Source organism: Anopheles marshallii, chromosome 2 (genome assembly GCF_943734725.1).
Source record: "Anopheles marshallii chromosome 2, idAnoMarsDA_429_01, whole genome shotgun sequence".
In the NCBI taxonomy this organism is placed as follows: Eukaryota; Metazoa; Arthropoda; class Insecta; order Diptera; family Culicidae; genus Anopheles; species Anopheles marshallii.
The window spans coordinates 12,090,801-12,107,499 of NC_071326.1; the positions used below are offsets into that span (position 1 = coordinate 12,090,801).

At 47.0% G+C, this 16,699-nt stretch overlaps 1 protein-coding gene across 1 annotated transcript; it reads left to right on the plus strand.

The window, feature by feature from the left end:
• The first annotated feature begins 6,428 nt into the window (after window positions 1–6,428).
• LOC128707411 (E3 ubiquitin-protein ligase TRIP12) lies at window positions 6,429–16,120 on the plus strand. The gene is made up of 9 exons (XM_053802364.1): window positions 6,429–6,614; window positions 6,666–12,983; window positions 13,070–13,409; window positions 13,481–13,842; window positions 13,917–14,213; window positions 14,293–15,030; window positions 15,097–15,285; window positions 15,372–15,573; window positions 15,657–16,120. The coding sequence occupies exons 1-9, from the start codon at window positions 6,429–6,431 to the stop codon at window positions 16,118–16,120; spliced, it is 9,096 nt and encodes a 3,031-aa protein (XP_053658339.1).
• The last annotated feature ends 579 nt before the right edge of the window (window positions 16,121–16,699 follow it).

The following is a 16,699-nucleotide window of genomic DNA, read 5'->3' on the forward strand; positions in this document are numbered from 1 at the left end:
GTGTGGAAAAAAGAACAAGTGAAAAGTTTATCTGAGCAAGAGTATTTGCTATCTGGTGATTATTGATTTTCTGCGCTAGCACGAATAAAGATCTGTGGCGTGTGTGTGTGTTTGTGTGTGGTGTTTCGCATCCAAAAATGGACCCCCCGTTGATTAATCCGGAAATGACAATACGTAAAAATCGAAGCTACGAAAGCTGTAGCCACGATGTAAGTAAAGTGTAGTGATTGGAAACAAGCCATTAATTTGCTAAATGATAGTTCTACATTGAGTGTTGCTTCGCTATCGTGGGATGGTGCGAGATGTCATGCGTAGTTCTCTAGGGAGAGGCAGGAGTTATGCGCATCTTTTCGTACCAGAATTAAAAATAATATTTGAACCAATATGTTTATCCTCGAATGCTCGCAAACTATTCATCTTCCTGTTCTGTCGATGTACATACATATTTTACTGTGAATCTGGTGATGATGATTAATTAATTCCATCATTCAAGGTAATCAACAGAAGGCCAACGCCAGTGCGTTCCCAAGTAGCATTTTTCTTTTGGGTCACTAATGTAGCTTTAAAGTTCCGATTTTATTCATCGCACAAGTTACTGCTTCATCAAATTGCCATTATATTTCAATTGCAAATCTCGTTATTTCATCTCATTTAGTCAGCAGGTAATGTATTGATGATTTTCAGGGAAATTGTTACATCGCTCCAATAATCAGCTGTTTTCTTATTTCTTTTTTCGAAACCTTTCTTGATACTGTTTACGTAAGCAATCTCTCATTAATTGTGCATCTTTTTTCGTGCTTGCTCGTGCTTGCTTGCTTGTTACGCATGATGTAACGACGTACTAGGTCAAGCCGCTAACCATGTCTGGCTTACTAGACTTATTTTATCAAATATACTTGTAGTCAGTCCTTGCTAGGGAGAATTGGCCGGTTGGAAATTTGTATCAGTCCCGTCGGGTGGGACCAGCGCCGCTACCAAGTTCACCACCGGTGGCGCCCTGTAAATATCAAAATTAATGACAAAGAGGCGTGGTCTAATAGAGATTAAAACCCAGACCGGTTGTGTTGACAGGTTGTAAAACCGATCATATCTTATCAGCCCATCCAGACTATTACATTGGCTCAGACAGTTTATCCGTGTTGCTTGTTAATGACAGTTGAACATGCTTTGACGTGTAAAAACTTCTAAACCCGATGACGGCATGCAACGAAGTCCTCATTGGCTGTCATGATAGAATATGCGCGTCATACAAGACACACGGTTTTAATTAATGATATTTATTCTGCAAATAAGAAATATCGCAGCATTCCGGGCGTTATTTCCTGGAATATCGACCATTTTATAAAGATAAAAAAAAGTTTTTAGTCAGTTTTTGTTATTGGCCGATAATTTGACAAATTTATCTGGCGCGATTGACGAAATGTTCAACGTAATAAGAAAATTCTGTGTCTAAACGACTTCTATAATCAATTACATTCTAAAACACATCGTATTTCTTATTCGCCTTCTTTATTATTATATAAACATGGTTAGCATTTTAAGAACATTTCCTTTAAAACACATTTCAATCACCAACATGAGTAATCAGATTAGCACTACGATAGGTTTTCAAACGAAATTTCACCACTTTCAATCACAAACGGGAGATGTAATCTACGAGTTTATGTTTAATTTCAAACCCTGCTGTAAAACCATTATGCTTTCTTGCTTCGACAGAATTAATTGTTAGATAGGCAAAGCGAGAAAACAGGGATTCATATTCAGTGAACTCGGTAAAAACGTTTCCCGTTGCAATCGTGGCCCAAAGAAAATGATTGTCAAGAAAATGGGCTACTTGGGAATCGCGGTTTGACAATTACCCACTGCTTGCACAAACATTCACACACGCGTCGGCTAGCGTAGTGTGCGTGTGTTTTGAAATCGAACGTTAAACGTCAGTAGCACGAAAGAGAAGGCAAAGGCAGAGTATTTCTTCCAGGGGATCGAATCGTTGCGACACTTCCTTTGTTCATCGTTAGAAAATTTACCAGAAATAGTTCTTCTCGCGGTGAAATTGTGGGTTAAAGTCATGACGGGATGATGGTAAGTACGTTGCCACCATTATACTATCAAAGCTGCTCGCAAAACGGGCCGTAATTACATAATAAAGTGCGGGAGCGCATGAAATGTGCCAATCCTCTAAAAATGGCTGGCAACCAAGTCGTCGTGTCGTGCATTAAGAACAGATTGAACAAATATAGTACTGCCGACGTACGTTGCCGTCGAGCCTGGCTATCGATAATTCCATCGCACAGCTCGGATGCGACCGGATGGAGAAGTTTCCTAATTTTTGTGCTTGCTTCGTGATCCGCGATCTGAGCCAATCTCGCATGAATGGCTAGATAGGCAGCAGGCCATTTTGTTGAAAATTTCTATATCAGCTCTGTCAGCAGCGCTGGTGGTGTACCTCCTGTCAGCCAATCCGGAAAGTTGCTGCTGCAAACACTTGCGCTAGCATTTTTCCTTGAACACATCACACATTCTGCCACGGGAAAAGGAAGCAACGTGAAACGCTTCGGAAACGAGAGAAGGGTTGAAAAAATCTTACCAATTTGTATTGCAATCCAAATTTATTTCTACTATGTCCACTGCTGCGTGCTTTGCGTTGCTGCCATTCATTCGCTCTTTTCGGTCAGAGTCGGGTGTCGGGAATTAAAAAATGATGCAGCTCTACTACTTTTTTTAAATATAAATATTAGAACCATATCGTCATGTGGCCCGTTCACTGCCGTACAGGCAATCGTTTCTTTTCAGCTCGGTAGTGCGTTTCTATGGCGTATTTGCACAGTGACGTAGTGTTCAATTAAAGCTCTCTGGTTGCTTTCCTGGTGGCTATTTTCACACACGATTAGAAAAATCGAACTAGGCGGTGCTGCTCGATGTTTTTCTTCGGGTTTAAGCTTACGATTCGTTCAAATGTGAATATAGTGAAATGTTGGTTTAAAAAAAAAGTTGGAGTTTCTTCCTGTTGTGTAAAGTTTTTATATGATTCATTGTTTCGTCCAGTGCTCTCTCGGTGAGTTGAGAATTGTGGTGACGCAGATGGAATAGATCCCTGGCATTCTAATTGACTAACAATGCATTCTGGTTTTATATTAAATGTGCAAGTGTGAAGACAATGTTATTTCCATTTTCGGATTCATTTTACATACATAGCGTATGAAAAGAATTTGCAGGGCTTGTTTACACAGAGTTCCATCGAGGGAGCCATGAGTTCAATAAGAGAATCAATTGTACGTCCGGCGCTCATGCGACCCAAGCGGATGTTTCGAATCGGTAGTTAATAAAAATGCGCTGGTGTAAATCTCATGGAACTGAAGTACAAGCAGCAGCCTATATTCTTGTCATGCTGCTATTAGACCGAACGGTGTGCTACGGCGCATTTCATTGAACGCGACGAGGTGGCGTGCAATTGGAGTGTGATTTTACATTAGCGAGAACCCTTCGTATTTGGTTTTGGCATTTTATTGCGGTACAATGTATATGCGCATGAGGGATAAACACGCCTGACACGAGACTCAGTTCTTGCGAGGGCATCATTACGGAGCGACGGATATGCTGGCTTGTTTTCGACCGTTTTACGCCGTATGGCTAGCATAGAAAGGTCAGTAACCTTTTTTTTTTTGGCCGAAAGTAACCAAGAACGACGGTGCAGCATATGTGCATAATTTTTTGTTGTTGTCTGGCTTTCCCTTTTCGATCAACCCACCATTGAATGCGGGTTTGAAGCTTGAACACCACAGCAAATGTAAACGTTTGCCTAGCATTTCGATTTGGGCAGACCACGTTATCGTAGTTCACGTTGGCATTCGATGGCTTGTGACAAAATCGTACGGCAGAAATGTGTGTATGATGTGGAAAGCTTTTGTAATCTTATCGTTATGTGTGTTGCTATGGTGATTATTATTTTCGTTACTGTTCGATGAAGGAAAATAAGACAGCACAAGTAATGGCCATTTGCATTTCAATACGACATACATATATTCCAGTTTCGAAAGCAGTTCTGGAACTGAATGTTGTGCTGTCGTATAAAAGAAGCACTAAGGGGAAAGTATTCTTTAATGAAGTGGCACACACACGCCAAGTGGTCAGAAAAAAAAAAAACTTGCAAGAGAATTGCGAATGGTAATTTGAAGAAGAGACAGACGAAATCGCATCCTGAGAAAAAAGTAAACAAGAGAATGATAGCCAATGGAAAATATGATGCATGATGCGCTTGCAGGCTGCATAAAGAAGAGGAGAGAAATTAATCGATGAGCTCCGGTCCCTCGATATATCCCGATATTGCCCAGATTGACCTGATGCACCCTTACAGGTTTCAGTTCTGCGTTCAGGTGTTCGTGGTTTGTTTGTAAAAATCAGTGCTTGAGCCAACCTTTAATGTACCATATATGAGAACGAGATGAAAATAAGCAGCTTATGTTTGGAAACATAAACTTTCTAGCACTTAAATTGGACCGTCCTAGGATTTACCCGTGGTCGATTCGATTAGGTATACACTGTGATATTTTGCAGAGTTGTTGTACTACTATCACAGTGAAAACTAGATCCATGCTGTAGCTCACTAACAAACTACCCTTTGGCATGTTGAACACCCCATGGAGAGTTGGTACAGAGTAAAGCATATGCCTGTGGCCCTATCGTACACGGGTCAACAAACATAAATACAACTTCTTTTCTGCCTGTTCTGCTAGCCGAGACGTATACCTATATAGGCTGTGATTCCGGTTTTCCATGCGGCGTGTTTTCAGTCGGGCGCAGGAGATGATGATTAAGGTTTCGTTTTCGTGATTTTCCTTTCTTTGGTCTTTTGTCTGCGAGCTCTCCTTTATGCCTTATGCGTCGTTTGGCTGCGAACAAGAACAGTCTCGCAAAAGAGAGGGAACATGCTGCAGCAAGCAGCAACCGACTCGAACCGAACTCGAACTGAACTCTCGACCGATGAATTAATACGTTTCTTTCCGACGGGTTGTTGCTGTTCTTGTGCCATCGATGGTCGGGCTGTTGACTCGCACAAATTCATTCTAAGTGAAGGTGCCTTTTTATGCTGGGCGGGCCACCCTCTTACCCTCTTACTCGGTAGCTGTATCCGCCTGCGAGAATGGTTTGAGATCCGTTTCTCGAAGTGGTCTGGTTTGTGGATGATGATAAGTCTGTTGCTGTTGGATGTGTATATCGATGAGTTGTTTTGACCATGTGCGGGAGGCTATGCTGCAGGCGACAACGACAACCGCAACACATCTTTTGGTGTGGTCGTTTTTTTTAAATATTATTTCTGTTCCGCTCCTGTTGCTTGATGCGTTATTGAAATGGACAATAACCTTTATTTACATTCGAATATATCTATCTCCTTCTTCTGACCCATTCGTCAGCAGAGGGTTGCCTGAGTGGAATGAGCATCACGGACCGGGGTCCCATTCTCAGTCAGCGCTTTGAATGTTCGAGTTCGTTCGCGTTTGGCCATGCGTTCTCTCATTTCGGCGGGGTGTATTTCCTCTTTTTTATGTTCTGCTTCCTTTCACACTTCTTTATGGTATGGGTAGTTGTACGGTATTGGCGTGCGTGAGCGAACGACCGAGCGGACCGGGATGAACATAGACAGCAACACGCTCGCAAGTTAACATAGAGTCGCGACAGGAAAACAGCCAGACACACAGCGTGAAGTGTGTAGTAGGCTTTGTATGTGGCTGACGACATAAGCAATCAACATTCGGGCGAGTAAAGCAACGGGGATATTTCATTGCACTCTCACTAACGATGTCTGGCCCCCGCAACTTGTAAAGGCATTAAGAATTTGGGCAGGTATTTTTGCTTAATTCATTGCTAAATACTTTGGTCTTTGTCCCTGGTTCACGGTATTGGAAAGGTTTGTCTAAAGTTAGAAGAAAAGCTTGTTTGGCACGAGAACGCTTGTAAAAGAAATAGTGTTGTAAGATGGACACGTCCTGGGCCTTCAAATAGTACAATTTATTATTGGGCACTGCAAGTCTTATTCTAATCAAACATATTTGCTCTTAAAATTTCAGATGTAATTTCCCTGGAAAAATTGCCTAGTAACAGAAGTTGTGTTGTTACTGGGTTGGAGTACGCTTTCCGATTACGCTAGGATTGGGAGAAAGGATCCCGTACCCTAAGAACGGACCGACCGAATAGAGGACTTGCGGGTGGAGTGAACTTAGAGTGCTGGATTTATGCTGGATTTGCATTAAACATAGCACAACATAGAACAGCTGTCATTGTTGGTCGAGGTTGGATTGGTTGATCGTGCTCGGATACTTTCGTCGGTCAGTGGATTTGTAAAGATTGCCCCGCAGCTAGCGCGCTTACACAAACCGCACCACGCAGCCGGGTATGTTTAATGGACACAGGGAGCCTTGTAAGCGTCGTCTATGGCCGAATCCGTTGGTAAGCAAGTGCTCTCTGCAGTGACGGAGGGGCATCATCATCTACAGCAACAGCAACCAACAAAGCAACAACCGAAAGATCAGCAGCGAAAGGACGTTGCCGCCGCTAGCGGTAGCCATAATAGTGAAAACCGTCGTTCTAGAGCAGGTAAATCGTTTAAGGCGGAAGTGGTCAGAAGCAGCTTATCCTGCACACGGGATTTACCTGTGGTTGTCCCACAGGCACAATCTGCTGCCAAGCCAGAGCGTTCCGATTCGGCCGATAAATCAAGCCAGCCTCGTAGTAGCGTAAAACGAAAACACAGCTTACCGCTGAACAGTGTTGCTGATCTGCCACACGCCAACTTGTCGGCGGAACATCCCTCCGTGAAACGGCAGTCATTGAACAGTAAAGCAACAGCCGGTCAGCAGTCAGGGGTTGCTGCTGTTCCGGTAGCCTATCGTACACGGTCTCGCACCACTTCCAAAGAGCTTGTGTTTACCGGTGCTAGCAGTAGCATTGCGGCAGGTTCCAGTAGCACAGTTGAGTACGGATTTGATCTCAAAAATCAGCAACATCAGCAGCAGCATCAAGTATCCGCCACACCTTCTAAGATAGTAGACGTTCGAAATAATCGTAACAAATCATCATCTACCAAAGTAGGCGGATCATCCTCAAAAGCAGGAGGTACCGGTTCCGGTCCTCATGATAGTACAAAGGTTGCAAGCAATAACGCAATATCGGAGCGAAATACGACACCTGATCACAGCAGTTCGCTATCGTTAGTCCCTTCCTCTTCGTGGACGGTCGAAAACAACCCAACACCAGTAACCAGCGTGCCCGCAGAAACTCCACAACCAAAGGCGAAGCGAGGATCTCTTACTGGTAATCGTATAAACGGTGAAGACAAAGGCGTTTGCACTACCTTACCGCTTGTCGCTTCGTCTCGTGCAATAAGCAAGAGCAAGGGGAGAAAATCCGGCAGTTGCTCTTCGTCATCTTCAACGAAGCTTTTACGTAAAATTGCCGATCGGAAAAATTTACTCACAGAAGAGACTAAAACCGCGTCTAAGGCAGCTATCAAATCGGGCCTACGGCGTTCTAAAGGCGATCGTAAGTGGCACCAAGAAACGACATCTGTCGCTACACGGCCCTCGTCCTCAAACGCTCCTACGGTAGAGGCATCGGCGGTCGAAGGACTAACAATTCGAAATTTGCGTTCTCATCAGCATAATCAACAGCAGCAGCAACAGCATATAACGCTAACTGCGACCGTAAACGAACTAGGCATCGTCACCGGTGCGCAGGTATCTTCAAACGCAGTTCCGACTGCGCCATCTCCGTCGTATTCTGCTTCTACTTGTTCGTCAGGCGGTGCGCAAGTGCCCAAAAAGCGCCAGAAAGTGGGGGGGGATCATAATAATCAGCATAACTACCACCAGCAGCAATACCAGCAGCAGCACCCGAATCTGGGGGCAAGACTAGCGGCACGTAGTAGCGGAAGTAGAGAACAACATCACAATCATCATTTATCGAACACAGTCAGCCTACAGCATTACCAGCAACAGCATCAGCAGCAGCATCCGCATTTGGTAGTTCATCATCATCAGGGTCAGCAGCCGTTGCCACAACACTACACGCTACATTCCCAGCAGATATCACATTTTTCCGCACAGCAACAGCAGCACTTTCAACACTACCCACCGCAGCACCTGCCAGCGCAATATCAGCAGGTGCTTCATCACCAGCAGTTTACTGTAGGCGAAACGAGTGGGTTGCATCTGCCACACCAGTACGAAGCAGGTGCACCGAGTGGTGCAGCAGTACAGCAAGGTCGTAGCAGTGGAAGTGTTGGAGGTTTACTAAGACGCAGTTCTCGGGGCAAGAGTTCCCATTCATCCGCAACCACGGGGTCTTGCGTTAGCTCAAATCCAACCAACAATCCCTACCACCAACCACAATCGCAATCCGCGTCATCATCATCACGGTCCGGTAGCCATCATCATCATCATCACCGAGGTGGTGGTGGTGGCGGGGTAGCAACCGGTGCCGTACATTTGAGCAACGCGGCCACGGTGATCGCAGGCACTTCCTCGTCGAAGGGCAGCTCATCGAAGGGGGCGATCCTTTTGGCGACCAGTTTCGACGGAACAGGCGCAGTAGGGGGAGTCGGTGGTGGTAGTGGAAGTGGTCCCTCTACCTCGAATGCGATGGCCAACGATGGTTCTCGTCATAACAACAATAATAACAACAACAGTGGCAACGATGGAGCAAACTCACAACAGCAGCAGCAGTCACATCCGTTCATAAAGCTAACAAAGGCCGCACTGGGTGGAGGAGGGTCATCATCGGCCTCCTCTTCTGGAGGAGTGCCACCGCATCAGTCCACATCTTCGTCGACCGTACCGGACGTGAACATGTTACATTCAGCCGGAGCAACGGGAGCCGGTACGACCGCATCGACGTCTTCCGGGTCGGGTGCTGCAGGTGGTTCAGGTGTTCCACCCCATCCAGATTCGGAAAGTGATGATAGCGAAGTGGGTCGGCTGCAAGCCTTGCTGGAAGCACGTGGCCTACCGCCGCATCTGTTTGGAGCGCTTGGGCCACGAATGCATCATCTGCTGCATCGGACAATGGGAACAAACAGCAGTTCGTCGAAGGCGCAGCAGCTGCTCCAAGGATTGCAGTGTCCAGACGAAAGCCAGCAACTGCAAGCTGCCATCGAGATGTGCCAAATGTTGGTAATGGGCAATGAGGACACATTGGCCGGATTTCCCATCAAACAGGTTGTGCCGGCGCTTATAACGCTGCTGCGTATGGAACACAACTTCGACATAATGAACAATGCGTGTCGCGCTCTTGCATATATGCTGGAGGCTTTACCACGCTCGTCCGGAACGGTGGTCGATGCAATTCCTGCCTTTCTCGAAAAACTGCAAGTTATCCAGTGCATGGATGTGGCGGAACAAAGTCTTACCGCACTCGAGATTCTTTCCCGGCGACACAACAAGAGTATCTTGCAGGCGAACGGTGTCTCATCGTGTCTCACCTTTCTGGACTTTTTCTCCATCAATGCGCAACGCGCTGCTCTGGCCATCACGGCTAACTGCTGTTTAAGTTTACACACGGAGGAGTTTCACTTTGTAAAAGATTCGCTGGCACTACTTGCCCGACTGCTCGCACAACAAGACAAGAAGAGTGTAGAAAGCATCTGTACGGCGTTTTATCGATTGGTGGACAGTTTCCAGCACGATCAAGCGGTACTGCAGGAGATAGCCAGCATGGAATTGCTAAAGAATTGCCAGCAGCTGCTAGTAGTAACACCATCCGTACTGAACAGTGGCACTTTTACAAATGTGGTGCGAATGCTAAGTGTAATGTGTGCCAACTGTCCGGATTTGGCCATTACACTCTTGAAAAACGATATCGCTTCGACGCTACTGTATTTGCTGACAGGATCGGCGGAATCTGTTACATCCGACGTGGAATTAGTTCCTCGTAGTCCGTCAGAGCTGTATGAAATCACATGTTTGATCGGGGAACTGATGCCACGTTTACCAACGGATGGAATTTTCGCGGTGGATGCCCTGCTCGAGCGGCCCCAACCGACTGTGCAGGATGCGGTCCAATGGCAATGGCGTGATGATCGTGGTGTCTGGCGACCGTATTCGTCCATCGATTCACGTATGATTGAAGCAGCCCACCTGAATTCGGACGATGAAATCAGCCTTAGCACGCTAGGACGCACGTACACAATCGATTTCCACTCCATGCAGCAAATTAACGAGGACACTGGAACGACACGGTCAGTGCAACGGAAGATAAATCATCAGCTGCTTGCTCAGCAGGGCGCGGCAGCTGCTGCCGCCGCAGAAGCAGCAGCAGCAGTATCTGCGGCAGTCATTGTGAGTCCACCAACAGCAGGCGGAAGTATCGTCAAGACAGTATCTGCAGAATGTAGCGCTATAGTAGGAAGTGTGGAGAATGCAGCTACATCCACGGCCGTCGCTGTTATTGGAACAGGATCATTAAATCTCGCCACAAGGCCTCCGAATGCACAGCGTGATGCAAGAATTGCTTGCTTAAAGGAAGAGCGTGGTTTAGCTGCTGAGTTTATTCGCAACCTGTTTTCTGTGCTGTACGAAGTGTACAGTTCTTCTGCCGGTCCCTCGGTACGGTACAAGTGTCTCCGTGCTCTGTTGCGTATGGTATACTTTGCTAACGGAGATTTGTTGCGGGATGTTCTGAAAAATCAGCTTGTTTCATCACACATCGCCGGCATGATGGCATCGAACGATATGCGCATTGTAGTCGGTGCGATGCAGATGGCGGACATTCTGATGCACAAACTACCGGAAGTGTTTGGAATGCACTTCCGCCGTGAAGGCGTGATGCATCAGTTCAAACAACTAACTGACCCGTCGATACCGATCTGTGCCGCGCCGTCTCCAAAATCCACCGGAGGAACACAGAGCGCGCCTGCATCTGCTACAATTCATCCGACGGGCGGTAGTGGACCGACGTTTGATTTTGACAGCAGTGCCATTGCGTCCAGCTCGAAGGCTGGAGGAGGTCAGGTTGCAATAGCAATCGGTGGTAATGCGGGTGGATCGCACGTGAAGAATCTTTCGTCTGCGATGATGATGGCCAGCACTAAGATGAGTTCCCATCACCATCACCAACATGTTCCGCATCATCATCATCAACAGCAGCAGTCTTCGTCGACAGCAACCGGGACGATGGCAATGACCAGCAGTAGTAACAATTACACTACAGCATCTGCTTCTGCAGCTGCCATAAACCTAAACAAACCTTCGTCGATGCGACAACAAGCAGCGGTACACCACCATCACCATCATCACTTGATGAACCTGATGCCGCACTCCGTCAGTGGACATGTTTCTGCACCTGGTCAGCATATGCCGGTTGCGAATTTGCATCACCATCTGGATCCAGGCACGAGTGGTGCTACGGTTCAACCCATAGTTCAGCCTACCCCTGGGACCTCGATCGTAACCGCCACAGTCACAACGACGGGCAATGGGAACATTCTGCTGAATGCTATCTACAACTCAGCTGCTGCCGCTGCTATGAACCCGATGAATCACCATCAGTCCCATCCTCAAGGTCATGCACTCCCGCATGCTATCCCTCATCATCAAAGCCATCATCCGCAGCAACCGACCGGTGCATCGGTGACGCATATGTATCAATCAACACAACACTTCTCCGACGCTTTCAGTGGTTACAATGTTGCCGTATCGGATCAGACCAACGTTGCTCTTTTAACGGGAACCACCGTTGTAGGAGCTCCCAATGCAGGAACGGCCGTGGTCAGCAGCAGCGGTCCTGGGATGCACGGAGTAGGCGTAGCGCAGGGAATGGTGATTTCCCCGAACAACAGCTCCGCAGCTACAAATACGGGCCATCACGCTTCTCATGAGGGCAGCAGTAGCAGCAACAGTAACAATCCGGGTCAGTTAAAAATGTCCGACATTCTCAAGCGAAAGGTTCCACCAAAGCGGAAATCGCAGGGTAGTTCTAAATCTAAATCACGTCACGACGACGCCCACGCATCAGGTGGAGCAAGTTCTTCTGCCGGTCATGGTGTCGCCTCCATGGCTAGTGGAAGCGGTGTAGCTAGCAATAGTGGATCATCCGGTGGTGTGTCATCCGTGATGCAGGAATTCATCAACAAAGCAACCACAATGGGAGCAAGTTCCTCGTCCTCTGGACGCCACACGCCTGCGTCCGGTTCGGGATCTTCGCGCTCTCGGTTTACAGGTGCATCATCGAAAACGACTTCGTTCCTTGCGTCACTGAATCCAGCCCGCTGGGGTCGGCAATCGTCATCCTCATCGACGGCGTCTACATCCCATAATGCTTCTTCGTCGGGATCGGGCTATGGCAAGGATGGAAGCAGTGGAAGCTCGCTAAACAAGAGCCATTCGAATTCAAATCTGATTGCGGCCGGCAATCGTGAAAAGGCTCGCCAATGGATTCGCGATCAGGCAGTATTGTTTGTAAATCGCCATTCCGCGGATACGACAAGCGGCGGCGGTACAGCGGATGGCGCAGGTGGAATTAGTGGTGGTGGGGCCCTCGAGCAACATCCGGCCTGCACGATCTTGATCCGGCTTACTGATGCCATACGCAAGCTGGATGGTCGTAGGGACGAATGCTTGAATGCGCTGCAGGAACTGCGTGACATTTTGATGGAAAGCGACATATCACCGTTCGAGGTGAATCATTCTGGTTTGATTCGTGCGATGTTGAACTACATGGCAAACGATGAAAATCCGCTAGTTGAACGAGCGACACGTTTACGAATGTTTTTGCACGTGTTTGCCGGATTGCCGTTGGATGCAAGCTATTCCCACGTGGGTGCAGGTACGCCAGCAGGTATGGACGGAGCAGCTTTCAGTGCGCTTGTGGCAAAGTTGAACGGTTGCGTTACGCAGCTCGAACAGTTTCCGGTGAAGGTGCACGATTTTCCTGCTGGCGTCGGCGGACGATCTAACACAAGTGCTCTTAAATTCTTCAACACACATCAACTGAAGGTAAAATATAGGAAGTTCGAAAGAACATTAGTAGTGGCGTAGTTCATTTGGGATGATTTATGTTTATTTTCCACTCTATGTTGTAGTGCAATCTTCAACGCCATCCAGAATGTACAAATTTGCGCCAATGGAAGGGTGGTACAGTGAAAATTGATCCACTGGCGTTGGTGCAGGCCATCGAAAGATATTTAGTAGTGCGGGGGTACGGTGGTATCCGCGTGGACAGTGAAGAGGACTCGGAAGAGGACATTGATAATATTGATGCTGCTGCCATGATATCAATGGGGGGATTGAAACACAAGCTACAGTTTTTGATTGGCGAACATGTGCTCCCGTACAACATGACCGTGTACCAGGCCATTCGTCAGTATTCACCACTGGTAAACGATCAGTCTGAAACGGACACCGATACCGAAACACCCATAGGTAAGTAAAATGGAATCCCGATTCAATAGATACGCGTATAATTATTCTTGTTCGCACCGATCCCATTGCAGGAAGTGCCAGTATTTGGGTGCAGCAGCACACTATCTACTACCGTCCCGTAGAGGAAGAATCGAGTGGTTCGACCAAGGGTGCATCGGGATCATCGCGAAAGAATAGCAAAAATTCATCGCAATCGAAGCTTATGCGCCGAAAACCAGAATTCTGGATCGACGGACAAGTGCCGGCCGTAGTGTCTCCGCTTGGTCCGTTTCTTGCTTCCAAGCTGCCGGATGTAGTAACGGTACAGGATGCTTCTCTCGATGCGCTCTGCATGTTGCGTATAATAAACGCACTCAATCGACACTGGGCGACTCTTTACTTTTCGGTGCCGCACATACCGATTATTCCTCAGGCTGATTTCATTCATTCGAAGGTAAGAAAGAAGGGCACAATAAAAGGAAGTAAGCACATACAACATTATAAACTAATCATGATTTATTGTCTTAGATTGCAGCAAAAGCGAGTCGTCAGCTGCAGGATCCACTAGTTATCATGACTGGCAATTTACCTCATTGGTTACAGCAGATTGCGGTGGCATGTCCGTTCCTTTTCCCCTTTGAAACGCGTCACCTGCTTTTCTACGCCGTTTCATTCGATCGTGACAGGGCGCTGCAGCGTCTGCTCGATACGACTCCTGATCTCAACTCGGCCGATACGAGCGAACGCGTAACTCCGCGTCTCGACCGTCGAAAACGGGCCATTTCCCGGGAAGACATACTGAAGCAAGCAGAATCGATCATTCAGGTAGGTTTACACAAGAAAGCTCCCTGTTGGGCGTTATTATTCTAACGCTTGTTACTCTTTTCATCTACGTTATATACAGGACTTTGGTCACTCGAAGGCTCTGCTGGAAATTCAGTATGAGAACGAGGTCGGTACCGGACTGGGGCCAACGCTCGAGTTCTACGCGCTGGTCTCGACGGAACTGCAACGCTGTGATTTAGGCTTATGGAATGATAGTGATAGCTATAAAAACAATAACCAACAATCGACCTCGATTGCGGATAACATTGTCAAGTCATCGATTGGTGGTGGGGCCCTCGAGGACGCCAGCTTAGATACGACCACAACAGCAACAACGATGACGCTCGTCAGTATGACGACTACGCGTTCGTCGCTTGGCTCGAATCGTGGCAGCGACGAGGCCGCCAACAACAGTGTCAGCGGTGTGAGCGACGATAACAGCAGCTTCATCATTAGCAACGACAATTCCTTAAACATGCTCATTGAGCAATCGGATCATCTACTGCAACTGAATCCGCAGCAGGCTGAACTGGAGAACAACTCAACACCACCGCCGGCTCTGCCACCTTCATCGTTTGCTGATGTAGAAGGTTTGATGATAACGCCATTGTTGGGCGGAGGTTTGGGAGGTGCCACGGACGGTACCGGTAGTCTGGCTGCTACGGGTGGTGGTGCCATCTCGTACGTAAATGCTCCCAGAGGACTGTTCCCGATTCCGCTCAGCAAGACAGCGAAAACATCGCAGATTTCGCGCTTGAAGCATAAGTTCAAGTTTTTGGGCAAATTTATGGCTAAAGCGGTCATGGACAGTCGAATGGTGAGAATTTTTATTTAGATTGTGAAACATATCGGTACTTTATGTTATCGTTTCTTTTCATTTTAGCTTGATTTGCCGTTTTCTATTCCGTTCTACCGTTGGATGCTGAGCGAGGAAAGTTCTATCGGTTTGTCTGATTTGGGACAGATTGCACCAGAAGTGCAGAGCACGTTACTCCGTCTGAACGAAATCGTGAAGCAGCGAGACCAGATCCAGACAGATCCGAACTGCAATGCCATGGAAAAGACTGAAAAGGTAGGTGTGAAAAAGAAAATCTTCATAAAAATCATTCGAATCTATGATATTTCTTACGCTAACATCAACGTGTGATTTTTTCGTAGATTGAAGCACTTGATTTGGACGGATGTCCAATTTCGGATTTGGGCCTAGATTTTGTTCTGCCAGGTCATCCAAACATTGAACTGCGACGTGGTGGACGTGATATGGCGGTGACGATCAACAATCTACACCAGTACATATCCCTCGTGACGCACTGGTTCTTGGCCGAAGGAGTATCCCGTCAATTTGAAGCACTTCGCGAAGGTAAGTCCATTTTTACTTGTGCTATCACACAAGGATGCTTGGTTTTAGTAGATATTCAATCATTTTTTTTTTATTTCTCGTAGGATTTGACTCGGTATTCCCGATGAGCCGTTTACAAATGTTCTACCCGGAGGAACTGGAAAACGTTTTCTGTGGATCTGGTATCGGTGGAACAGCTCAGCAACGGTGGGATGTTCGAATGCTTGCTGAAAGCTGTCGGACGGATCATGGTTTTAGCCAAGACTCGCCGGCAATTCAATTTTTCTACGAAATTCTCGCAACGTACAATCGGGACGAGCAGCGTCTGTTTTTGCAGTTTGTCACCGGCAGTCCGCGACTACCGACCGGTGGCTTCAAGTCCCTCACTCCACCGCTGACCATTGTGCGCAAGAAGATGGACGGCAATCAAAATCCGGACGAGTATCTGCCATCGGTGATGACGTGCGTCAACTATCTAAAGCTGCCGGACTACTCGAACCGCGAGGTGATGCGTCAAAAGCTAAAGATAGCCGCCAGCGAAGGAAGCATGAGCTTCCATTTGTCGTAAATTCGGAGAAGTGTATTTCTTCATATGCAAGCGTGCTCATGAGTCTTCGTACTAACCCGGGAGTCCCTTGTGGTGCAATACACAACCGTGGGACATGCTTTCTTTATCGTGCGTGATTATTAAACATTTCACAGCAAAGCGCGGCGCGTTGCCATGGATACGATATCTAAATTTCTATTCCTCTGTGTGGTAGCTAAATGATTGTTGTACGAAAGCGTTGCCCAGAAACCCCAGAGTCCTCATGCCAAAGGGTATAGCCTGGGTGGCAAAAACTATCGCTGTAAATAATCCTTTTTACTATAGAGTCTTGGTATATATATATATAAAGCTCACTACAAATCTTAAATAATAATGGGATAATCCTTAGAGATAGAGTTGAAGTTGAATAAAGGGGCGATAAATAATATAATATAGACCACAGGTGACATGAATAGTCGTATCAATCGAGAAAGCGAAGTGGGAATATCCACATTGTGGAATCAGCAGTGCATGTTTTGTGGTCAGAAAAATATCTCACAAGTAGTAGGATTCGCGGCACTAGGCAAGCGAGCTTTCTGTGTGCTCCATACTCGAGTGTTA